Source organism: Myotis myotis, unplaced genomic scaffold (assembly GCF_014108235.1).
Source record: "Myotis myotis isolate mMyoMyo1 unplaced genomic scaffold, mMyoMyo1.p scaffold_m19_p_1, whole genome shotgun sequence".
In the NCBI taxonomy this organism is placed as follows: Eukaryota; Metazoa; Chordata; class Mammalia; order Chiroptera; family Vespertilionidae; genus Myotis; species Myotis myotis.
In genome coordinates this window covers 162,964,140-162,990,363 of record NW_023416313.1, presented here as the reverse complement: position 1 = coordinate 162,990,363, position 26,224 = coordinate 162,964,140, and the positions used below count along the sequence as shown (strand labels likewise).

Below are 26,224 nucleotides of genomic sequence, written 5' to 3'. Positions count from 1 at the left end.
AAATCCCTTACCTTTTCTCTCTGAGTCTGTTTCCTCATCTATTAAATTGTCTATGTGGGCATTAGGAAGTCAAATAGCAATACCGGCCCAGAAATTATACAGATGAGAAAAATGTATGTGTTGTGTCCCAATCTCGGCCTATTGATTACCAGTGTTGTGACTGGACCATTCTTCATGGTTCTTATTGTGATTGTATAAGATGCCCTCAGCCATAACCATTAGAAAACTTTGAAAGAGTCAAGGGTCAGTACTTACAGGTCCTGGAAATTACATGGCACACCTGGGGCCACACAGTGTGGTCATGTGTAGAGAGAAGAGGGCCTGGGTTATTTTTACTGGGGTCGAGGGTGGGGGCTCAGGGTTTCACAGGCTCACATCTGGTGAACTAAAACATAAGAGTGGGAATTTAAAGCACCAGAAGAGAAAAAAGCAGACCAAATCTGGCCCATTAGTGCCTTCCTTATTCCTTCTAAAGACAGCTCAAAATATTTATCTGTCCCATCCTAATTCATCTCTCCTTGCTAGGCTAGAGGCTGTTGCTAACATAGTTGTCATGATTATCGGTAACACTCTCTACTCAACCTTATTCTCCCTGCCCTGCTAGGGCCTGAGTGAGTGTCCCTTAAAGACTCCATGATCACTTTTGCCCAGATGCCAGACAATGTCAAATGCATGTCCAGTTGGACAGAGAGATGTGCCATTATGATCTGGAGTAGCCTCAGGTGGCACTTGGCCTGCCAGGCTCAGTCCTGACTCCATACTCTAGCCAGGTTTTAGATGGAGGCATTTATTCATACTGTCTGGCTGCTCTGTCTTTCCCAGAGTCCCACTCATTGCTGGGATGAAAGTCAAGGACTTGAAGAGAGAGTAAAAGTATCTGCACAAGTGGGTGTAGGGGAGAGGTTAGTTGGAGTCTGGAAAGTATGTAAACAAGTGAGAATCCAAAATATCTCAGAGAAAGAAGACTAGGAAAAAATGACTTGGGGAATTCATGGAAATTTTTATATTGACAGTGTAAAAGAAAGCAAATTTCTTCCACCTTAGGTCACAGATGTTGGTCTCTGGCCCTGAGACTTAAGCCCAACCCAACCTCTGCTTCACAAGCATAGAGATGAGGATGAAAATGAAACAGCGATGGAGAAGGAATCAGATGGAATTAGATGGTGATGGGATTAGAGATGGGGACTATGAGGATGAGATTGACTGGAAGGTCTTCCGTGGGTGGGTGGGAATGTCGTGGATGAGGACAGGGAGGTGCTGAGGCTGAGCTCTGTAGGAGAGGAAGAAGGCTAACTGTTTGCCTCTTTTTCTAACTTTCCAGACCCAGATTCTGCCCCAAATGAGAAGGAAGAAAGTTGACAAGATGTGTCAATCTTCCCACTTACTTGCTAAGATTTTTTGAATAGAAGGAGTCAATCTAGCATAGTAGTTAAAAGTAAGAACTGGCCCTAGCCGATTTGACTCAGTGGATAGAGTAAGCGTCAGCCTGAGGACTGAAAGGTCCCATGTTCGATTCCAGTCAAGGGCACATGTCTGAGTTGTGGGCTTGATCCCCAGTAGGGGTGTGCAGAAGGCAGCCAATCAATGATTCCCTCTCATCATTGGTGTTTCTATCTCTCTCTCTCTCTCTCCCTTCCTCTCTGAAATCAATAAAAATATTTTTTTTTAAAAAAGTAAGAACTGACTCAAATTGGGTTTGAGCCCTAGCTGAATGGCCTTGAACATACAAAGGAAACTCTCCATGCCTATTTGCTTCTCCATAAAATGGGGATAACAGGTGAATCTGCTCCCTAGAATTTGGTAAAATCCAACATTATAATTCAGTGCAAGAAACATGTGCTGAGCCTAGCCGGCATGGCTCAGTGGTTGAGCATCGACCTATGAACCAGCAGGTCACGGTTCTATTCCCGGTCAGGGCACATGCCTGGTGCCTGGCTTGTGGGCTTGATCCCCAGTGTGGTCTGTGCAGGAGGCAGCTGCTCAATGATTCTCTCATCATTGATGTTTCTATCTCTCTATCCCTCTCCCTTTCTCCCTGAAATCAATAAAAACACATTAAAAAAAAAGAAATATGTGCTGAGTGCTATTACGCCCTAGGCACAGGCCCAGCTCCTATGCAACTTACATGTTAGTAGAAGCAAGCAGACAAGAAACAAGTGAACTAGAAGGTAATTCCAGATGATGAAGAGCTTTGTAGATCATAAAACAGAATATGTAATATAATAGTGAATGACTAAGGGGGACCTTTTAGATAAGATGGTTAAGGGAACGCCCTGAGAAGTGGCTATAAGATTATAACAACTAAATACACACAGGATTTGCTGTTTGCCCAGTGCTATTTCACAGGTAAAGGACTCAGTCTCACAAGATCACCCTGCACTGTAGATGCGAGTCCCAAGTCCAGGTTGTAACCTGTACGTCTGACTGACTGGCTAGACCTCAGAGGGTCCCACTACCCGCTCCTTGGATTTGATTAACTTGCTCAAGTGGCTCACAGAACTCAGGAAAACCCATGTATACAATAGATAACAGTAAAACCTCAATATAATGGACTAATTTGGGTGAGGGGGGTGTCCGTTAACACCGAGAGTCCATTATATAATAAAGTAGGTTTTCTGAATGCATGTTAAAAAATTGACAAATTAGCCCTTGATGGTTTGGCTCAGTGGCTAGAGCATCGGCCTGAGGACTGAAAGGTCCCGGGTTCGATTCTGTTCAAGGGCACATGCCTGGATTGTGGGCTCAATCCCCAGTAGGGGGCATGCAGGAGGCAGCCTATCAATGATTCTCTTTCAGCATTGATGTTTCCACTCTCTCTCCCGCTCCCTTCCTCTCTGAAATCAATAAAAATGTATTTTAAAAAATTGACAAATTAGTTAGTTTACCTGTTTTTACTTTGTAGACACATTTGTATAATTAAAATTAAGTATGAAAAGTTTAATTTCACAGAAAAGCTTTCTATATGTATTACAGTAATTTTACATTTATATTGAATATGTCTAGTAAATGCATGCATTCACATCACCGCAAGGAAACAAATGCACATGTCTGGGGCGTGGCTTAGCACACGCGTGGCAGCATAGGCTGACACCCGTTAAAATTGCCGCAGAAAGTCACGCCACAGACAACAGAACCAATTAGCTCTCACAGTGTGGTGTGATCATGTGCTAATAATTCACCAAACATTGTTTCGAATGGTGACTTGGATTTAAATATGTACACAATAATTGTAGATATGTAATATTTATTTATGTCGGCAAAATTACTAGTGTTTTTTCCAACATATGGCCTATTCGCTAAAATTTGTAAAAAATAACAGTAAATTAATAACAAAAAAATAACCTGCTAATTTAATTATAAGTAACTCTTGGTTAAAAGCATTTTAAAATTAGCAGGGTGTTAATTTTCTCATATGACATCCAAAAGTCTGTTAAATCGAAGTTTGCAAAATCGAGCATTTACTGTGCTGCTTTACTACAAAGGATACTAAAGGATATGAATCAACAGCCAGATGAAGAGATATATAGATCAAGATCCCAAACAAATGAGCTACTATCTTTGTGGAACTTGGTCTGGCAAGGTGACACATGGGAGCATTCTGATTGACCAATGTGGAAGCTCTCCAATAAAAAGGGCCAAGGAGCCCTGACTGGTTTGGTTCAGTGGAGAGAGCATCGGCCTGCGGATTGAAGGGTCCCAGGTTCGATTCCGGTCAAGGGCATGTACCTTGGTTGTGGGCACAACCCTAGTAGGGAGTGTGCAGGAAGCAGCTGATCGATGTTTCTAACTCTCTATTCTTCTCCCTTCCTCTCTAAAAAAATCAATAAAATACATATCTATATTTAAAAAAAGGGCCAAGGAGTTGTCCTCCTGGGTTTCTATGGAGGTTTCATTATAGTCACGATTGATTAAATCATTGACCACTGGCTATTGAACGCAATCTTCTAACCACAACCCCCGTTCTCATTTCCTAAGAAGAAGGAGGAGACCTGCCTAGAGAAACACCAGGCTCCCAGATCATCAGACAGAGATCATCTGACAGTGACTACATCTTGGCCTTGCCTAGATTGAACTCTAATAAGCAAATTGTAGGCTCCCCACCCAGATTCCAGGAAGCCATAAAGGACCTGGGAATCTCTCCAACTGACTTCACAGGAATCCTTAGCCTCTCTGGGGACCTGTAAGACTGAGGCACTATTTTTCTCAAAGTGAGAGGCTGGCAGTAAGATTCTAGGAGCAGCTGTCCAAAATGCACTGGATGGGAATGGGAACCTGGGTTCTGTTCCTAGCCCTACTACTAAAATCATTGTGTGACCTGTATGCCTAGTGAGAAAACTAATGAATAAATTAATTAAAAAGGAAACATGACAATACCAAATGCTAATGAGAATGTGGAGCAATTGGTCCTTTCTTCCATTGCTGATGGCAATGCAGGTGGCATAGCGGCTTTGGAAAAACATTTGGCAGTTCTTTATAAGGGTAAACATGACTTACCATACAACCCAGCGTTCCTACTCCTAGTTATTAACCCAGTGAAATTAGAATTTATGTTGATTTCTTTTTTTAAACAACTATATCAAAATATAACTCATGTACCATACAATTGACCCTTTAAAGTATACATTTCAATGGCTTTTATTTTTTTACTTTATTTTTTTGTTTTGTTAATCCTCACCTGAAGATATTTTTTCCATTGATTTTAGAGAGAGTAGAAGGGAGGGAGTGGGGGGGGGGGAGAGAGAGAAACATTGATGTGAGAGAGACACATCGATTGGTTGCTTCCCGTACACTCCCCGACTGGGGCAGGGGATCAAACCTGCAACCCAGGTACATGCCCTTGACCAGGAATCAGACCCAAGACCTTTCAGTGCCTGGGCCAATACTCTAACCATTGAGAACACTGGCCAGGGCTTCTATGGCCTTTAATATATGCACAGAGTTGTGCAACCTTCACAACAATCAATTCTAGAGCATTTTTATCACTCCAAAAAGAAAACCCAAATTCATTAGCAATCACTCCTGTCCCCTTCCCCTAGGCAGCCACTAATTTACTTTTTATCTCTATATATTTTTTCATTTAGCATAATGTTTTTGAGGTTCATTTGTGTTGTGGCATGTATCAATACTTGATTTCTTTTTACCACTGAATAATATTCCATTGTATGGATATACCCTATTTTGTTTATCCATTCATTAATTGATGGAAATTTGGGTTGTTTCTAACTTTTTGGCTGTTATGAACAATGCTGCTATGAACATTAATGTTCAAATATTTGTGTGGACATGAGTTTTCATTTCTTTTGGGTATAGATCTAGCAGAGGAATTGTTGGGTCATATGGTAACTCTATGTTTAATCTTTTTGGGGAATTGAAAAACTTTTCCAAAGTGGCTATACTATCTTGCATTCCTACCAACAATGTTGGAATGTTCCAGTTTCTCCACATTCTTGTCAACATTTTATTTGCACTGCAGCTATCCTAGGGGCTGTGAAATGGTATCTCATTGTGTTATTGATTTGCATTTCCACAAAATGATGTTCTGTGTTTTCTCATGTATTTATTGGCCATTTATAAATCTTCTTTAGAAAAATGTCTCTTCAAATCCTTTTCCCATTTAAGCCCTGGCCAGGCACCTCCGTTGATTAGAACATCATCCTGATACACCAAGGTTGCATTTTGATCCCCTATCAGGGCACATACAAGAATCAACCAATGATTGTATAAACAAGTGGAACAACAAATCAATGTTTCTCTCCTCTCCTTTCCTCTCTCTCTAAAAAAATAATCAATAAATTAGAAAAATTTAAAAAATCCTTTTTCCATTAAAATAGATTAATTATTGAGTTTAAATAAATAAATAAATAAATAGAATAAAATCACTGTTTGAGGTTAAGGGAGTTACCTGTGTTCTCTGGGCCTCAATTTTTTCACCAAGAAAATAAAGGGACAAATAACTCCCTTCCCAGAAGAAAACTTCACTGTTTTCTTCTGCACTTATTGTCCCAAATGAATGGAAGGCCTGTATTAGGGAAACAGCTTTCTCTTCCTCTCATCTGAGGTCCCATTAGCTTGGGGAAGGGAGCTAACATGTCAGAGTTTATATGTGTTAGATCTTATACCACATTTATGCAAATTGCCTCATTTAATCTTCACAAGAACTCTTTGGAGGAGATATATTTGTTTGCCCTCATTTTACAGAGAAAGCTTGCTCTTTCTATCATGGTGCCTCTAAAGGTATAGAAAGAGTTAGTTAAGAAGCAATAAAATGTTTTCATTATTTGTTTCCCATTGTTAATTGTTCAAATGATATTTGTTGAGCAACTACTATGAATACAGATCATGGATCCATCGGACCCAAAAAGTATGCAAGACACATTCCCATACAGGATCTATGGGAGAAAAAAGGGGACATATATAATACTTCCAACAATAAAGATTTTTTTTTTTTTAAAGCACATACTCCCAGCCTTCCGGGAGTAGAAAATCAGCCCAGCTCAGGGGAGAAAGTTCAGTACCTCATCACACTTGCCAGCACAGTGCTGACTCAATGTTCCTCTTTCCTGTTATGCTGAGCCCCTGGATTCTAGGGCCTAGAAGGTAGGACGTATGCCTTTGCTGATCAATGTCATTAACCCACTGCCTAGCACAGTGCTGGGCACAGAGCAGATTCTCCCAGAGTATTTGATGAATAAATTAAATTACACAGTAAGTGACTGAATAAATACCAAGATGAATGGGAGAGCTGTGAGGGCCCAATGAGTTCAGAAAAGGTCTCCGGAGAAGGAGATTGTGAGCTACACCTTGAGGGGTTAAGGTCAAATGTACACACTCATTCTGGGCTGGAGTCCACATTCTACCTGTTCAAGCTTTAGCTGTGTTCCTTTTCCACAACCAGACCTTCCTAAAGACAGCCTTCCTGGCCCCCAGAAAACTCAGCCCTAAAGTGCCTCAGGAGGAAAGAACATCTCAGAATTCCTCCTACCTTTGGATCTGCTGACACCCAGTGTGTCAGTGACTTTGATGGAGGGTTGTCATCTTAGCATATCACATTAGGGAGAACAAGAGTCTTGTATAGTCCAGGTTCAGGAGGGTTGACACTTTTGAAAGGTATAGGCCTTAGGGGGTAAACTGGAGTGACCCCGAGATGGGGCGGGGAGGCAGTTTAGGGTTGAGCTTTATGGGGGACAAGAATGCCATCACTTGATGTGTTTGAAGGAGAAGGTAGGCATACAAAGTAATGGAGTTCCCCTCCGAGTCAGGCTCAGGGCTGGGTTCCCTAATATGCTCTGCCATTTAATTCCCTCCGCAACCCTCTGAGGCAGCTATAATCATCTGTCCAACACTAAGAAATAGTTAACTCCACAGTCAAATAGAATATTATGACATTTCTTTTTTTTTAAATTAAATCTTTATTGTTCAGATTATTACATTTGTTCCTCTTCCCCCCACCCCCCCATAACTCCCCTCCTCCCAGTTCCCACCCCACCCTCCGCCCTCACTCCCTACCCACTGTCCTCATCCATAGGTGCACAATTTTTGTCCAGTCTCTTCCCGCATCTCCCACACCCCTTTCCCCCCCAAGAATAGTCAGTCCATTCCCTTTCTATGTCCCTGATTCTATTATAATCACCAGTTCATTCTGTTCTTCAGATTATTTATTCACTTGATTCTTAGATTCACTTGTTGATAGATGCGTATTTGTTGTTCATAATTTGTATCTTTACCTTTTTCTTCCTCTTCCTCTTCTTAAAGGATACCTTTCAGCATTTCATATAATCCTGGTTTGGTGGTGATGAACTCCTTTAGCTTTTCCTTATCTGTGAAGCTCTTTATCTGACCTTCAATTCTGAATGATAGCTTTGCTGGATAAAGTAATCTTGGTTGTAGGTTCTTGGTATTGATCACTTTGAATATTTCTTGCCACTCCCTCTGGCTTGCAAAGTTTCTGTTGAGAAATCAGCTGACAGTCGTATGGGTATTCCCTTGTAGGTAACTGGCTTTCTTTCTCTTGCTGCTTTTAAGATTCTCTCTTTGTCTTTTGCTCTTGGCATTTTAATGATGATGTGTCTTGGCGTGGTCCTCTTTGGATTCCTTTTGTTTGGGGTTCTCTGCACTTCCTGGACTTGTAAGTCTATTTCTTTCACCAGGTAGGGGAAGTTTTCTGTCATTATTTCTTCAAGTAGGTTTTCAATATCTTGCTCTCTCTCATATTCTGGCACCCCTATAATTCGGATGTTGGTACGCTTGAAGCTGTCCCAGAGGCTCCTTACACTATCTTTGTATTTTCGGATTCTTTTTTCATTTTGTTTTTCTGGTTGGGTGTTTTTTGCTTCTTCGCATTTCAAATCATTGACTTGATTCTTGCGCTCCTTTGGTCTGTTGTTGGGAGTCTGTATAATATTCTTTATTTCAGTCAGTGTATGCTTAATTTCTAGTTGGTTCTTTATCACAACATCTAGGGTCTCATTAGAGTTCTTGAGGATCTCACTATATTTATCGGCGGTCTCACCAGTCTTTTCAAGGGCCTCACTAAGTTTATCGGCAGCTTCTAGACAGTTCTTGAGAGACGTTAAAAGTGTGGTTTTGAACTCTATGTCCTCCATTTCTGTCAGTTGTGTCCTGTTTCTTTGCCTCCGCATTTTTTATGCTTTCTTGGTGCACCCCCTTGTGGTCTTTGTGCTCAGTCTTGTTGTAGTTAAGCCTTGATTGTTGTAGGTAATACTGGGGGGGGGGATTTGACCTCCAGGCCAACTGGCTGTGAGAATCGAATATTATGACATTTCCAATGAAATTTTATACTCAGGAATTCTGGCAAAACATCTCAAGAGTCTTAAAACATTTAAGCCCTTTCCCCCCCTACTAATTTATCTTGTAGGAACCTATCCCAGGAAAATAATTAGAAATATGAACAAAAACTTACATTTTATAGAAGAAAATGCACCAAAATGTTCATAGTGGTTATCTCTAGATGAGGGCATTATGGCTGATCTTATTTTCCTCCTTATAATTATGTACATTGTTTTAAAAATGCAAAATATTTGTAATAAGAGGGGAAGAAACATTAAAAATCAACCATTAGTCAAGGAACACTAGTTCCCTTCTGTTTGTGGAGCTAGTGGTCATCATGTGCTTTCCTAAGGCGCCCCTGAAACGATTCAATGACCCTTCTGGTTGTGCACCATCTCCAGGTGCTTATGACGTGAAAACTTCAGAAGTATTGAAAGGACCAGTATCCTTTCAGAAATCACAAAGATGTAAAAAACAAAAAGAATCTCAACAAAATCTTACTGTTGACAAAGATACTACCTTGCCTGCTTCAGCAAGAAGGGTTAAGACTTTGGGATTAAAGACGGAATCTCAAAAGAATGATAAAGACCTGAAGATGTTGGAAAAAGAGATTTGTGTCCTCATGCAGGAATGCAGTACTCAGGACAAGCGTCCGCAGAATCTGGAAGCTGAGCTGGAGAAGATGGAAGCAGAGCTCAGCGCTACGGTCAGGGGAATAACGTCTCTCTCTGCAAGCAGCGCTGCACTGGAAAAGCAGCTTACTGAATTAACCAGGACTAACGAGCTACTCCAGTCCTGGTTTTCTGAAGATAGTAACCAGAAGAACCTGAGAATTCTAAGCCTTGAGCTGATGAAGCTTGGAAACAAAAGAGAAACTAAGATGAGGCGTATGATGGCTAAATAACAAGGCATGGAGGTGAAACTGCAGGTTACCAGAAGAATCTGGAAGAGTCTCAAGGGAAAGTAGCACAACTCAAAGGGAAACTTGTTTCAATACAGAAAGAAAAGATTGATGAAAAGTCTGAAACAGAAAAACTCTCGGAATACATTGAAGAAATAAGTTGTGCCTCAGATCAAGAGAAAAAATGCAAGCTAGACATTGTCCAGTTAGAAGAAAATTTGAAAGAGAAGAATTATGAAGTTTTAAGCCTTAAGGAGGCTCTTGAAGAAAATATTGTTACCTGTCTGAACGAGTAAAAGACCTGAATGCTGAATGTCAGCTGCTTGAAAAAGTAAAAGAAGACCTCATCACCGGGGACAGAGAACTGGATGAACATCTGAGTTCTAAAATGCAAAACTTAAAAGAGAAGTTTATTCTTGGAAAACAAGAACATGAAAAGCTACAACAAAAAGAGTTGCAAATGGATTCACTTTTGCAACAAGAGAAGGAATTATCTTCTAGTCTTCAGCAGAAGCTCTGTTCTTTTCAGGAGGCCATGATGAAAGAGAAGAATCTATTTGAGGAAGAATTAAAGCAAGCTCTAGATGAGCTAGATAAATTACAGCAAAAGGAGGAAAAATCTGAAAAGTTGGTCAAACGGCTGGAAGAAGAGACAAAAAGCTAGAGTTGAAGAACTGAAACTTCTAGAAGAAAAGCTGAAGGGGTTTGTATTAATAGGACTTTATACATATGACTTCAGATTTTACAAAGTATTTTTCCAGTACATTCTTGGGATTCTCACACCAATCATGCATGTGGGTGAGGTTGGAACTATTTTGCAAAAGAAGGAGAAAGTACATGCATAAGATGTACATATAAATAAGTATGACAGCCAAAATAAAAGCCAAGCCCTTTCTTTATTTAAAGCCAGTGGTTTAAGAATTTTAATTCAGAAATGACCAGCCCTAACCACTTTGGCTCAGTGGATAGAACGTGGGCCCGTGGACTGAAGGGTCCTGGGTTCGATTCTGGTAAAGAGTATGTATTGGTTGCTGGCTCAATCCCCAGTAGAGGGTGTGCAGGAGGCAGCTGATTAATGTTTCTCATCAATGTTTCTAACTCTCTATCCCTCTCAGCTTCCTCTCTGTAAAATCAATAAAATACATTTTTTTAAATGACAGAAAAATGAGCCATTAAAAACATTTTTTATATTTTTTAATATATATTTTTATTGATTTCAGAGAGGAAGGGAGAGGGAGAGTGAGAGATCAAAACATCAGTGATGAGAATCATTGATCAGCTGCCTCCACACTGGGGATGAAGCCTGAGACCCCGGCATGTGCTCTGACTGGGAATCAAACTATGACCTCCTGGTTCATAGGTTGATGGTCAACCACTGAGTCACACCAGCCAGGCTAAAAAACCCCAAACATTATTTATTTATTTATTTATTTATTTATTTATTTATTTATTTAGTGGTAAACAATAATGTGTTTTAGGAAATCCAAAGGAAAATAATTTTAACAATTAGGACTGCCACATTACCTCAAAACCCAGTGCCAGAAGGTGCCAGCACTTCAGAAAGGGGGTGCCTCTGGAGGGATTGCTGATGTGGGCTGGGCGGCAGTGATCGCTGACTTTCAGGCTTCCGGTGCAGCCAGCCCAGGAGTGTGCCAGGGACCACCTCCCTCCCTCTCCAGCAGGGAGACTTGAGCTGTGACGGAAGGCCACATCCTGTAGAGCGGTGTGTGCATGCCTCCAAATCAATAGGTGCCCGAGCAGGTGAATGTCCCAGACCATGCAGAGGTGACACAGACCAGGCCGCGCCCCCGATGCCCCTGGGTGGGCAGCACTGAGGAGGGACCCAGCATAAGGACAGAGGGATCTGGGCTTAGAGAACTGCGCGCGAGAGCAGGCATGGGCAGCGCCAGCCTCAGACAATGAAGCAGTGCTCCTTCCCGTCGTGGGCCATCAGGATGATGTTGCGGTTGGACGTCCAGATGAGCCGGGCTAGTCGGAGGGCGTGGTGGGGGCCGGGGGAGGCCAGCTGCACAGGGGGCACCTGGTAGGTTTTAATACAGCGCAGCTGGGGTGCCGAGTTCAGCATGCCGATGCTTCCCAGCAGCGAGGTGTTCATCTGCCAGAAGGTGTTCGAGTAGGTAGCAAGATAGCGCCCATCAGGAGCGAAGGCCACTGCAGTGATCGGGCCCTTGTGTCCGTGGACTGTCTGACATTTTCCAGTCCGATGCCGTACAGGGCCACCGAACCATTGCGAGCTCCCACGGCTATCCTGTGACTCCGCTCATAATAGCTGACCATGTAGAACCTGCAGATAGCTGGGAAACACTCCTGAAGACCTTTCTTTTTAACTAGAGATCCTTTGAGGCAGTACATAATGATGTCCATAACCTCCACAAGAAGATCCACAACATCTGTGGGCATCTTTTCAATGAGAATTTCAATGATTCTCAGAATTTCCCTTTTAGCTCGTGCGAGAGCAGTCGTGTGTATATTCTGCTGCACTGGGTGTTCGCGGCCAGAGCAGTGTGTCTGTGGACCTCTTTGGCTATGGTGGTGAGGAAGGCGGGTGGTCTGGCAGTGGCAATGAGGGAGAGGGCACGCCTGGCTGAGCTGGCGGAGTCAGCTGCTGGGCTCAGAGGCAGCCCCATTGTGATGCTGGCGAGCTGCAGAGTTCCAGCAGCCCCATGAGGACGGCAGACACATCCATGTAAGGCTCCCACACCGTGAACCCGCGTCCAATCAGATCGATGGCTGTTCTCCGGCTGGTACTGTGAGGAGGAAGCTTGGGGCTCGGGGGCTGGAGCAGAAGAAACGTCAGTGCCTTGCAAGTATGTCTGGCCAGTGAGTAGTTGGATCCACCAGTAGTCAAACCAAATCCCTCAGGAATCTGACTAGAGCTTCGAGGTCTGTTCAACAGTGTAGGAGGTTCAATTTCAGCACCAAATTCAGCTCCTATGACTCCAGTTGTGATGTCATCTTCTGCAAGGTCATGCTCTTCCTCCTGGGCTTTGGCTTCAGGCCCCGAGGCGGTGTCAGGAGCAGTGGTGATGGTCTGCATGGCTTCCGCTGAGACCCCAGGTGACATGACATGGTCTGTGTACTGAGGTGCATACGGAGCCCAGGCATTGATGGCTTCCTTCCAGCCCGCCTGCTCAACCCTTCGCAGCTCGGCCAGAAGCAGGGCCTGCGCGGCTTCTCTGACCTCCAAGCGTCCATCTTGCCATCTCTGAGCGAGCATCTCTAGAAGTGGAGGCCGAAACTTGTCCAGTCCCAGCAGATCTGGCAGCATCACACAATTCATCGCAGCTAGCTGACTCCAGCCTTGTTTAATTTGTCCTTGCACAATATTTCTGGAAGTTGGAGGGGAACCCCTGGCATTAGAAAGGTCTGGGGTGCTTGGTCTAGGTGGCCTGGTAGGGGCCTTCTTCATATGATCACCAATAAAAGTTGCACTGGTCATACTCATCAAGGTATAAAAGTTGCACTGGTCATACTCATCAAGGTATTTGCCAAAGAGATGACCGACAGGAGATGCTGTGTGGTGACGGCTCGAGACACTCTGTACGTGCCCTTACCTACTCCCTCCATTGCTGGAAGCTTCCTTTCTTCTTCCGCTTTCCTGTGTGACAGTGCACAGGCAGCCCGATTATAACCAGGAAGCATCAGTGACATATGACCTCCTCTCGATAAGAGGCCGAACGACACTGGACAGTGGGGCTTCAGCATTCCAAGACGATGGAGACAAACTTCGTCCAGAACTTGGTTTAAGCCCCAGGCATGAAGGCAGGACATGAACAACTTTGCAGTGTCCATAGTCAAATTATATTCTAACAGGGTCTGTTGTGGGTTCAATCAGCGAGATAGACCACCTATTCAGAATTTAAATTTAAGAGCCCTTATTAAGCTGGCCAGCTGACTACAGCACGTCCTTCCTGTAAGGAGCCTCGTACTGCAGCCCCGACCGAGGGTACAGCAAAGCCTTTTATCTGCAACACTACAAAGTATTTCTAAAAAAAAGAGAAAACAAACTGCAAAGCAGTTCATTAGCCGTTCCTGGTACTGGCAGGGTAAAAAGTTCACGTAAAATTTACCAGCAGGGTTTTTTTCTGGCTGGGTTTAATCATAACACATTGCTTTTCTAGCGAGATAATTAGCAATTTTTCTCTGCCATGGTCCCTGCTCCTCAGCCCACTCAGTAATTCTTCTCTGCCAGGCCCCTGCCCCGAGCACAGGTCAGTGGCTTTGATTTGCTGGCCCGATATTCAGGATCACTCTCCTCCCTTCTCTGCCTCATGGTCTCCTCTTCCTCCCTTCCTTGCCAAGGAGGTGCTCCTTTATGTTCTCTTTGATGGTTTCTTTCACTTGTTGGAAGAGAACCACTGCTCGTTTTCCAGTTAGAAAAGAGCCCCTTTGTCTGCCCTGTCAGATGCTTTCTGCAAATTCTCAGGGGAAATAAGCGCGGTGTTCGGCCTAGAGGCTTCTTCAGTCAGGAGTTGAATAATCAGCGCTTCCACATCAAAGAAAAGCACATGTATGTCCGGGCCTGTTAGGTTTGTCTTTATTGTTTGGACCATCAGGGAGTTACGAGAATATTTAGGCAGCCAAAACCGGTTTGGCTCGGTGGATAGAGCGTCGGCCTGCGGACTGAAGGGTCCCGGGTTCGATTCCGGTCAAGGGCATGTACCCGGGTTGCGGGCACATCCCCAGTGGGGGATGTGCAGGAGGCAGCTGATTGATGTTTCTCTCTCATCGATGTTTCTAACTCTCTATCTCTCTCCCTTCCTCTCTGTAAAAAATCAATAAAATATATTTTTTTTAAAAAGAGAGAATATTTAGGCAAATTTCCCCAAGGCTGGAGCGTGGGAGAAGGTGCGGAATTGTGGAATCTGGGGGGAGAGGAGGATCCAGGAGAAGTGGCAGCGAGTGTGGTGCTGAGTCATGCCTGAGCCTGGGACCTGGGCAGCCATTTTGCCCTGAAGAGATCAAAACAAACATTTTTTAAAAAACAATCCAAACAAAAGTCTTTATGGAAAAACTAAAAAGATTTACTAAGCATTTAAAGTGGTTAAGACTGCCCAGCCTAGTGTGGCTCGGTGGTTGAGCATTGACCTATGAACCAGGAGGTCACCATCTGATTCCTGATCAGGGCATATTTCCAGACAGGGCACAGATCTGGGTTGCAGGCTTGTGATTTTGTTTATAACAAGCATATATTACTTTCATAATCACAAAAATAGAAATTTTTTAAAGTTATAATTACTGCCGAAACCGGTTTGGCTCAGTGGATAGAGCGTCGGCCTGCGGACTGAAGAGTCCCGGGTTCGATTCCGGTCAAGGGCATATGCCTGGATTGCGGGCACTTCTCCAGTGGGGGATGTGCAGGAGGCAGCTGATCGATGTTTCTCTCTCATCGATGTTTCTAACTCTCTATCTCTCTCCCTTCCTCTCTGTAAAAAAATCAATAAAATATATTAAAAAAAAAGTTATAATTACTTACAGGGGTGGGCAAAAGTAGGTTTACAGCTGTCAGTATGTGAAACAGAGTTTATTCTTGTATTTATTAATGATTGCATTATTTATGTGTAGTGCAACTGTAAACCTACTTTTGCCCACCCAGTATATGCAAGGACTGGCAGCCAGCACAGAAACGTTCAAAGCTGATATGTTACAGTGATTGTTGTTAAATCAAATTTATTATTAAGGCTGATTGTGTCAAAAGAAAATTTCTAAAATTTTAATGTTTCTGTTTTATTTTTGTTTTTACTGTTAGTCCTCACCGGATGATATTTTCTCCACTGATTTTCAGAGAGAGTGGAAGGGAGAAAATAGAGAGAGAAAGATCGCGATGAGTGAGACATCAATTGGTTGCTTGCCCTGACCCAGGCCAGGAATTGAGCCCGCAACTGAGGTACGTGCCCTTGACCAGAAGTAAACCTGCGACCCTTCAGTCCCCATACTGATGCTCTATCCACTGAGCCAAACCTGCTAGGGATCAATGTTTCTGTTTTAACTCACTAAATGTGGGTTGGTTTTTGTGCAGCAATAGAAAACTGGAACATCCTCTAACATGTTATTCTGTTTATTTTATTGATTTTAGAGAGAAGGGAGAGAGAAAAATATCAATGTGAGAGAGGAACATTGATGGATTGCCTTCTGTATGTGCTATTTTACTTTATGTAACATTACAACCATCAAGGTTCAAGTTTATCATCTTTCCTCCAAGTCAGCACCCTCAATTAAATATGACCTCCATGTCTATCTTATCTATTTCTATAAGTGATTCCTTGGAATAGATGAAGGTTAGTTAAAAAAAAAAAGTCACCAAAAAGGAAAAGGTGATTAAAAGGAACCCAAAGAAGGAAGAAACAATGGGAGAAATGCTGAAGAGTTACAGATATCCAATTGATTAGACAGTATTTACCCTGAAAGAAAAGAGGAAAATATGTTTGCCTCCCTAAGGGAGCATATGGGTGATGCTTAAAAATTGTGGCAATATCCTTCTGCATGGAAACACTACTTCTAAGAATCCTACAGAAATATTTTATGCATTTATGTGGAAAGATATGTATACAGGGAAATTAATTGTATTTAAAATAGTAACATATTAGAAGAAACCTAAATGCCGACTAACAGAAGAATGATAAAAGACATATGGTGATATGCGGTACATACATGTGTGGAATCATGTTAGCATTACAAAGAATGAATATGTGCCCTAACTGGTTTGGCTCAGTGGATAGAGCGTCAGCCTGCGGACTGAAGGGTCCCAGGTTCGATTCTGGTCAAGGGCATGTACTTTGGTTGTGGGTGCATCCCCAGTGGGGAGTGTGCAGGAGGCAGCTGATAGATGTTTCTCTCTCATCAATGTTTTTAACTCTCTATCCCTCTCCCTTCCTCTCTGTAAAAAAATCAATAAAATATACATATATATTTTTAAAAAGAATGAATATGTTCCACATGTACTGACATGGGAATATATATATCTATGATGTGATCCACTTTTGTAAAATGAAATCCATGTGTGCATTATATATAGTGTGTGTGTGTGTATCTGCAAGAATAAACTCCAAATCATTAACAAGGGAGGCTTCTAGGAAAATTAGAATTGAGGTATGGTAAGGACATTTGTTTATCAGCTGAGTTAAATCTCTATTACACAGGAGAATAAATAATCAGCCATGCCAAGAAGACTAGCATAGAAAGCCTACATACAGCCAAAATAAACAACCAGTTGATTAGCTTAGTAACTAAACGAAGAAAATAACAAGGCACAAGGGCCACACGGTGGTGGAGAATATCATGAAGAAAATGCAGTATCACTGTGGTTAGGGTATAATTGTCTTTGGTGCTCAACTCCCATGTGTCAGTTATCTGCATTCGGGTTCCATCACTGCCCTGAGTCTCAATTTCCTGCCAAGTGTGATGGTGAAATGAGATAATATTGTAAAGCTCAGGGTAATATGATTCTTCATGACATTTCCCTGCCTAACTACTTGCCAACTCTGTAAATTGAGAGATGAGATCAAATAGGACCATACCAATGTGAATGCAAAACTTGATGAGTAGTTAGGGGACTCTGGAAAAACATTGGTTTTTAAATATATTTTTTATTGATTTCAGAGAGGAAGGGAGAGGGGAGAGAGAGATAGAAACATATATGATGAGAGAGACTCACTGATTGGCTGCCTCCGGCACACCCCCTACTGGGGGTTGAGCCCGCAATCTTGGCATGTGCCCTTGAACAGAATTGAGCCCAGGGCCCTTCAGTCTGCAGGCTGATGCTCTATCCACTGAGCCAAACTAGCTAGGGCTGGGAAAAGATTTTTGAAAGAAGCTAGAATGAAATGTTTTTGAACGTTACTTCTAAAGCCTGGGAAAAGAGAAGAGAGTGAAGGAAAGGACTCACACCCTGAAGGAAAAGGAGTTAGCAACTTAACCTAAGGATCTTAACTGATTTTCCCCTTTGGTAGAAAATTTCATGATACGAATGCCAGCATGGCTCAGTAGTTGAGTGTCAACTATGAACCAGGAGGTCACCATTCGATTCCTGGTCAGAGCACATGCCTTGGTTCCAGGCTTGATCCCCCGTGTGGGGTATGCAGGAGGCAGCCGATCAATGATTCTCATCATTGATGTTTCTATCTTTCTCTCCCTCTCTCTTCTTCTCTGAAATCAATAAAAATATTTTTTTAAAAAAAAAAAGAAAGAAAGAAATGGAAGCCCTAACTGGTTTGGCTCAGTGGATAGAGCGTCAGCCTGTGGACTGAAAGGTCCCAGGTTCAATTCCGGTCAGGGCATGTACCTTGGTTGCGGGCACATCCCCAGTAGGAGGTGTGCAGGAGACAGCTGATCGATGTTTCTAACTCTCTCCCTTCCTCTCTGTAAAAAAATCAATAAAATATATTTTTAAAAAAGAAAGAAATGGAAGCTTCAAAAAGATTCATCAAAAGAGGTGGTCAGCTGTAGAAGCAATAATTAAAAACAGTAGGGCATGAAGAGAAGTGATCTGAAAGAGGTCACATCTAATGGTATGAGGTCTAATTAAACCAGGCATCAGATACAGTATTGTGAGAACTACTAAGGAGTCAGTATTTGACAGGTTTGGGGTTTTTTTGTTTTTTTAAACACTTATAAAAAACAGGAAACACTTAAATCCACATTTTGCAAAAGCAAGGTTAAAATAGAACTTAATTGTTCATAGAAACTACCAGGAATGATAAAAAATATTGTTAGGAAAAAAAATATTGTTAGAACTTCTTACGGTAAAAAATCAGTTTGAAAAAACTAGAAACAGCTCTAGCCGGTTTGGCTCAGTGGATAGAGCATCGCCTGCAGACTGAAGGGTTTTATTTGGGTCAAGGGCACATGCCTGGTTGCAGGCTCCATCCCCAGTAGGGGCTGTGCAGGAGGCAGCTGATCAATGATTCTCTCTCATCATTGATGTTTCTATCTCTCTTCCCATCTCCCTTCCTATCTGAAATCCATAAAAATATATTTTTTAAAAAGAAGTAAAAAACTAGAAACATGAGGTAATGTTCTCTCTGGCCTAATTTAAAAGGACTCAGGAAACCCAAAGTCCTCCACAGAAATCACAAAGCAATGGAGCAAAAAAAGGAAGTAACCAAGGCAAACCTGAGAGATGAAGAAAGCAGATAACAAAGTCATAGCCATAAATGAATAACAACTCAATTCCTCTGAAAATGGGAGGGTCATTGACTCAACTCAAGAATAAAACCCAGTGCCATAGAAACCACAAACATGGCCAAGAACAAAGATGCAGGCACGTAAGCACACAAGATTTAAAGAGAGGTGCCAAAGACTGTCCCCTGACACAGGCAGTTACTCAGCTTGTCATCAGATAAAGAAGATGATTAATTAAAAAGACCCAAAGCCTGCAAACAGCTGACTTCTCAGGACCAGTGGTTTCACCCCACAGTTTTTCAGGCCTCACAAGTGACCCTTGGGCCCATGATGTAACAGACACCCTGCCCAGGCTGCTCAAGGGTCTTCTAAGGGTCAGGGGGTGGAATTATAATTGCCTGGAAGTGGCTGGTCCCTCCCTCTCCTTGTTCCTGGGAATGAGCTGCAGTCAAAGTCTTTCTGATAACAGAGCGTGCCTCCTGCCTTGGGATCCCGGCCACCGCTTATGCGCTTCGCTGTTTGGGTCTGAAAGTCACAGTAGGGTTGTGACATTTTTAGTCATTTTCTTAATGTCCAAAAGTGATACAGGATCATGGTTTAAAAATTTTTTTTTGGTCAATAGAGGAATTTATACAGTAAAAAATGAAAGTCCTATAGACAATAGCATGGTGGTTACCTGAGGGGAATGAAGGTGAGGGAGGTAGAAGAGGGTGTAGGGAAGATAAATGGTGATGGAAGGAGATTTGACTTGGGGTGGTGAACACACAATACAATATACAAATGATGCATTGTAGTGTTGTACATCTGAAACCTATATAATTTTATTAACCAATGTCACCCCAATAAATTCAATAAAAAAGAAAAAGTAATTTTAAAAATAGCCCTCCTCTCCGAAACCGGTTTGGCTCAGTGGATAGAGCGTCAGCCTGTGGACTGAGAGGTCCCGGGTTTGATTCCGGTCAAGGGCATGTACCTGGGTTGCGGGCACATCCCCGGCGGGGGATGTGCAAGAGGCAGCTGATCGATGTTTCTCTCTCATCGATGTTTCTAACTCTCTCTATCTCTCTCCCTTCCTCTCTGTGAAAAATCAGTAAAATATATTTAAAAAAAAAAATAGCCCTCCTCTTCCCCTCTCCTCAGAAACACAAAATCCCAAAATCTTCTCCTCCAGAGTTAACTACTATTAACAGCTTGGTGTCTATCCTTCTAGACATTTTTCTCCCAACATATGTATGTATGTGCATGATGGGGAGGGGAGAGGGAATCTGGACCAAGTAACCTCTGTACCTCAGTTTTCTCAGCTTTAAAATGGGGGGAATGATATTAATCCCATAAGGTTATTGTCAGGGTAAAATGAATTAAGGTATCTGGCATTCTCAGAAGTGTCTGGCCCATAGTAAGTACTTGGGGTTAGCAGTTATGGTTATTCTCTCATTCTTTTACACAAAAGCTTAGTATTCTATTGCATAAATGACGATATTGAGGAGGTTGTACTGACCCCATCACAGATGCCCAATAACACATACAAATTAAATGGCTCTCCTAAAATTAGTGAGCCCAGAACCCAAGACTCTGCTTCTGGTCTATTGTTGTTCTTACCACACCCCAGGGTCCCCCCCCCCACCCCACCCCCGCAAGCTCCCTTAAAGCCAAAGAGGTTTGGACGGGGCAGCTGGTCCCATACCTTGTCCATCTTACTTGGACCCTAGACATCTCTGATGGGTCTCTGGGGCACGAGGCTCTAGGCCTAGGTGAGCCCTCCTCTTGCCGTGATATCTGGATATGTCCCTCCTGGTCCCTGGGGCTCGGTTCCCGCTTCTACACAGTAAGTCACGCCGAGGATGCCCATCACTCTGGGTTAGCTCAGACTGACTGTCCAGGTTGGCATTGGCTCAGCGTTAAAAAGTGAGGTCTGGCTACTTATCAGGCTATTGACATTTTCAGAGCTCCTTCTGTGTGTGCCAGGGGCTGTGCCAGCCCATGAGAGATGCCACCATAATGTAGGTATGAGGCACAGCCATGGCTTCTGGGAATCCCTGTCCTCTGTGCTCCTAGGCACAGGGGCTTCTCTGGGTGGTCATAGGGGCAGAGCAGGACAGGCAGGGAAGAGGCAGCGCCTGAGGGCAGTTACTGGGTTCTCACTCCTCTTTCCTGCCTGGCCGACGGGTCTACTTCTAGGACCATATTCCTTGCCTGGCAGGTTTATGGAAGAGTGGGGGATGCTGGGTCAGGGCCAGGCGGAGGCCTTTTCTGCCACCCCGGGAACTTCTCACATCCTTCCAAGCACCTGTGCAGACTCCAGGCTCAGAGCGGGAAAAGTCTTGGGGATCATCCATCCCGTTCATTTACCTGAGGAAGAGGTAAGGTTTGCTGAGGGAGAGGCACCACTGAGTGGGGAGGGACCACTGAGTTCTGAGTTCACTAATAAGGAGGCACAGGAGCTCATTAAGCACAGCCATGGTGCCCTTCACCGTGCTAAAGACCTCAAAATCGCTTCATTCTGTGCCGATGACAACCCTGAGATGGATATTATTTTCCCCACTTCAAGGATGAGGAACCTGAGGCTTAAAGAACTTGAGTTGTCAAGATCATAGAAAATAGAGTAGCCTAATGTCTATCTACAGCCTTCTTACTAGAGGGTGCCCAGGACATCCAAACATCCTGTTGTGGCAGAATGCACGGGAGAACCACCAGCCAGCACTCTGAGGGAGGAAAGTTTAACCTTTATTTCGCAGATCTGCTAGTCCAGGGGAATTCTGGATCCAAAGCCTGAACTGAATTTGGGGGGAGGCTCTGACCTACATATCTCCTCCTGTGGCGGCCCCTGAGGGTTCCTGCAGCTCCGCCCAAGTCAGTCTTGGCAGGGGTTTGGGGCCATGCTCAGCAGCTCCACCCAAGTCAGCTGTGGCGGGGCCCTAGGGTTAGGCTCTGCAGCTCTGCCCAAGGCAGTCAGAGTGGGGAAGTAAGACTCCAGTTTTAGCCAGGTACTGAGCTAGGTTGCAAGCCCCCACATTTGCCTTTTCAATCCCACTGGCCTCTTCTTTTACCACCGTTTCCAAATGCAGTAGAGCCTTCCCTCTAGTCTGACCCATGACAAGACACGTACAGGATGGCAGAAACTCTGCAGTCAACCATCCCAGCAAGGTCTGTCTTCCCTTTGGAAGCTTAAATCCCTCTGGAGCCCTGTTCTGGGAAAAGGCAGGATGACTTTAGGGGACCACTGAGCAGGGTAATAGGTGTTACTCATTGTTCTAGCTTCAGGTGTACAGCAAGATGTGGGATTTTTAAAAAATAGATATGTTTTTATTGATTTTAGAGAGAGAGAGAGAAACATCTATTGGTTGCTACTCGCACCCCAGGCATGTGCCCTGACCAGGAATCAAACTGGTGACTTTTTGGTGCATGGAACGATGCTCAACCAACTGAGCCACACCGGCCAGGGAAAGATGTGGGACTTTTGTATGTGGCACCAGGGAAGCCAAGTCTGGGGTAGACTCATAGGAGCTCTGGTGAAGCCTGTCTGTTCCTGTGCTGAAATCCCAGCTGCTTCCTTGAACCTGTCTCCAGTCTCCAAAGGCCCCAGATGAGTCACTTTCTTCACTGGGCCCCAAATATACTACTACTTCCTTTTCTTCTTAGACTTTTCCTCATTCCTCTCCCTCAGGTAATCTGTTGTCCTTCATTCTGCTTACTGATAACAGCTTTCTGGATAGTTCTTTGGAATCATCAGTCCTTGATACTGTCCATACTGGCAGTCTCATTCCATCCCACAGAACGGGTGACAAAGGAGATGACTGACGTTAGCATTCCTGAAAGCACACAGCACAAACATGCAAACACACTCGAAACTATGTTGTTAGACCATGTAAGCACAGCATCCTATATAATAAAGCGGTAATATGCAAATTAACCCTCACACCCTCACAAGATGGCTGCCTACAACCAGGCCAGCAGGGGGGTTAGTGAGGGACGACCAAATGACTGAACAGCAGGCTGCATGGGGTGACCAGGCCAGCGGAGAGGCCGTGAGGGGTGACCAGACCAGCAGGGGGGAGAAGTTGGGGGCAACCAGGCCAGCAGGGGGGTGGCAGTTAGAGGCAACCAGGCCGGCGGGGGTGTGGGGGGGTGGGTGCAGTTGGGGGAGACCAGGCTGGTGGGGGGGGGGCAGTTGGTGGCAATTAGGCTGGCAGGGGGGACAGTGAGGGGCAACTAGGTCGGCAAGGGGGCAGTAAGGGGTGACAAGGCCGGGGGGGGGGGGCAGTTAGGAGCGACCAGGCCAGCAGGGAGGGGGCAGTTAAGAGCAACCAGGCTGGCAGGGGGCAGTTAGGGGCTATTAGGCAGGCAGGCAGGTGAGCGATTAGGAGCCAGCGGTCCAGGATTGGGCCTAAACCGGCAGTCGAACATCCCCCGAGGGGTCCCAGATTGGAGAGGGCGCAGGCTGGGCTGAGGGGAACCCACCCTCCATGCACAAATTTCATGCACCAGGCCTCTAGTTAATATATATGTGACAAGAGATTAAAAAAGTAATCTGACAATTATATTTGAATCACTCACTCAGAAGACCAAGTTCCTAAAGAGTCCTACAAGTTGCTAATCTCTTGAGGTCCAGAGAATCTCAAATTTGTATCTACATAACTACTCCAGTTTATTCTATGCCACATGGATTTGCATCTACTTGAGAGGCCAGAGCTGATAAAGGAACATTCTATATATACCCCCTTCACTTCCTCTTAGTTACTTATTAAAGTTTGGTGAATGATACACAGAGTCCCCTGGCGTTGAGGCTTGGCAGAGTGGACAGAGTCTTCCAGTACAAGCTCATTGATGGGGTTCATAGCTCCACAGTACCCCAGCCACAGTTCCTGTGAACCCCATGCTACCCCATGCCAGTCCTGGAGCTGAAAGGGACCACTGAGTTCACTAATAAGGAACTAAGGCCTGAAGAAGGGGTGATCTGTCCAAGATGGTGAAGCCCAAGCCTCCAGCTCTCCTAAGGTTGGCCTGAAGCCAGAGAGCCTGTGGCTTCATGGCACCCCTGAAAGGTGCCCAGACTTTATAGTCTTCCCACATTGTACATGTCGTGGGGCACCCCCAATCCCAGATTTTCTTAGTCTCAATATTAATATTTTGTTTTTTTATCTAACCAGGTCGCTTTTAAGATGTATATACCCTTCAAACCTAACTATTTTCATTATAAATATAACATATCTTCAGGCGATACATCAGGAGTATAAAAATACATGCACAAGGATAGTCATCACAACTTTATCATAAGACCAAGGCCTATACACTATCCAAATAACCAAAAAATTGTGATTTGCATTATAAATGATAGTACATCCACACAATGGGATATAGTCATTATAAATGATGTTGTATAGCCCTGGCCAGTGGTTAGAGTAGCAGCCCAAGCACCGAAGGGTCCAAGGTTCCATTTCCAGTCAAGGGCACATGCCTGGGTTTCGGGTTCACTCCCCATCCCCTGGTCTCCCCTGGTCGGGAATCATGCAGGAGGCAATCAGTCAATGTGTCTCTCACATCAATGTTTCTCTTTCTCTCTCTGTTCCTCTCTCCCTTCCACTCTGAAAAGCAATGGGGAAATATCCTCTGGTGAGGATTAAAAAAACAAACAAAAAAAGTCACATTTTTTTCTAGATAATTAGGGGAAATTGAATTTGGTTTGATGTGGTGTGAGATGATATGAAGGAATTATTAATTTTATTAATGGGAAATATGATTGTTTAAATGAAAGTCCTTATCTGTTATGAGTGAAAATGGAAAATGAGTAGATAAAGTAATTCTTACTTCTGATTATAATTATACATTTTATCTGTATAGAAATGCATGGGGGGAAGCTAGAAGGAAGTACTCCAATTTATTGCATCCTTGGAGAACAGGTTATGGCTGGTTTTATCTTCTTTGTACTTATCTGTCTTTATTATCACCATGCACAAACTTGTGTGATAAGGAAAAGTACAGTCGCCACTATCTCCTGGGGACCAGAGCACTGTGAACAGCTGACCTGAGGAGTCAATGGGGATTCCTGCCGGGAAGAGGCAGGCTCTCCAGGAAGCTGGTGGCTGGTGGTTTCGTGCACACAGAGCCTGTGAGTTCACCGTGGGATGCACAGGGCTTCAGCACCACCCACCTGAAGCCTGGATGGAGCTGGTCCCAGGGAGATGCCTGGGGGCGGGAAGGAGGCGGTGCCTGGACCAGAATAGGCCACCTTCTTTCACAGCCCCCTTCTCTCTGTGGCTGACCTGCTGCACCCCCACCCAGCCTGCTGTGCCTCTGCCTCCTGTCCTGTGTGGAGCACAGAGAGGCCAGTCCGTGACCACCAGCGGGGAAGTTAATGATAAGGCCAGACCTCCCTGGCTCAGCTCTGGGCTGTGCAAAACCCCTCAGGACCACACCTGGGAGGCTGAGGCAAAGGTGCAGAACAAGGTGATACTCAGGACACAGGTGCTTCCATAGGCTGTCCGTCCCACCCTGGGCCACCCCTTCACACACACACGGGATTGGAACTGAAATCCAAGAAGGCCTCTCACACCTCAATCCAAAGAGGTTCTTAGTCCCCAGGGCTTGAGGGTGATGGGAACCCTGTAAAACCCCAGTGCCGGAGACCTTAAGATCATCTAGCCCAGTGATTTTCAACCTTTTTCATCTCTCGGCACATGTAAACTAATTACTAAAATTCTGCAGTACACCAATAACGTATTTGTTGCCAAGCTGACAAAAAAATAGGTATAATTTTGATTCATTCATGGTTATCGCTGTGTTGGCTGTTATTTTTTTAATTTGGAAATCTAAGGGAAAAGAGGTCAGTGGCCCTGACTAGTCAGCTATTGCATGTTTTAAAAATTCTTGCAGCACATTGATTGAAAATTGCTGATCTAGCCCAACATTGCCATTAAGAAGGGAGAAAACCAAGGCTCAGACTGAAGTGACTTGGCAAATCACAAAGTGAGTTGGTGGTGGGCCCAGGTCAGATAGACCTTGAATCCTGGCATTGAATCCTTTTTTAAAAAGTTTATTTTTTTATTTTTTATTGATTTCAGAGAGGAAGGGAGAGGGAGAGATAGAAACATCAGTAAGAGAGAATCATTGGTTGGCTGTCTCTTGCACACACCCCCACTGGGGATCGAGCCTGCAACCTGGGTATGTGCCCTGACCAGGAATTGAACTGTGATCTCCTGGTTCATAGGTAGATGCTCAACCACTGAGCCACACCGGCTGGGTTGGCATTGAATCATTTCCATCTGCCTCTCATAGGCCTCATGGGTCCAAGACCAGAGGACAGAGGCTTCTTCCCACCCAGTAACCACAAGAAGTTCCCCCAGAGGGTGAGATTCCGTGAGCAATCTCTTGGCAAGAACAGCATCCATATATCCCATG

At 44.1% G+C, this 26,224-nt stretch overlaps 1 protein-coding gene and 1 pseudogene across 1 annotated transcript; one reads left to right on the top strand and one right to left on the bottom strand.

Moving 5' to 3' along the window:
* Positions 1-9,124: 9,124 nt before the first annotated feature.
* LOC118675930 lies at positions 9,125-10,533 on the top strand (annotated as a pseudogene).
* Positions 10,534-11,514: 981 nt separating this feature from the next.
* LOC118675886 (WD repeat-containing protein 7-like) lies at positions 11,515-20,522 on the bottom strand. The gene is given in 9 exon segments (XM_036348830.1): positions 11,515-11,914; positions 11,917-12,189; positions 12,192-12,353; positions 12,356-13,162; positions 13,195-13,525; positions 13,917-13,999; positions 14,002-14,097; positions 14,100-14,304; positions 20,514-20,522. Coding segments are annotated over 9 exon segments (2,280 nt in total). The 3' UTR covers positions 11,515-11,600.
* Between the last annotated feature and the right edge of the window lie 5,702 nt (positions 20,523-26,224).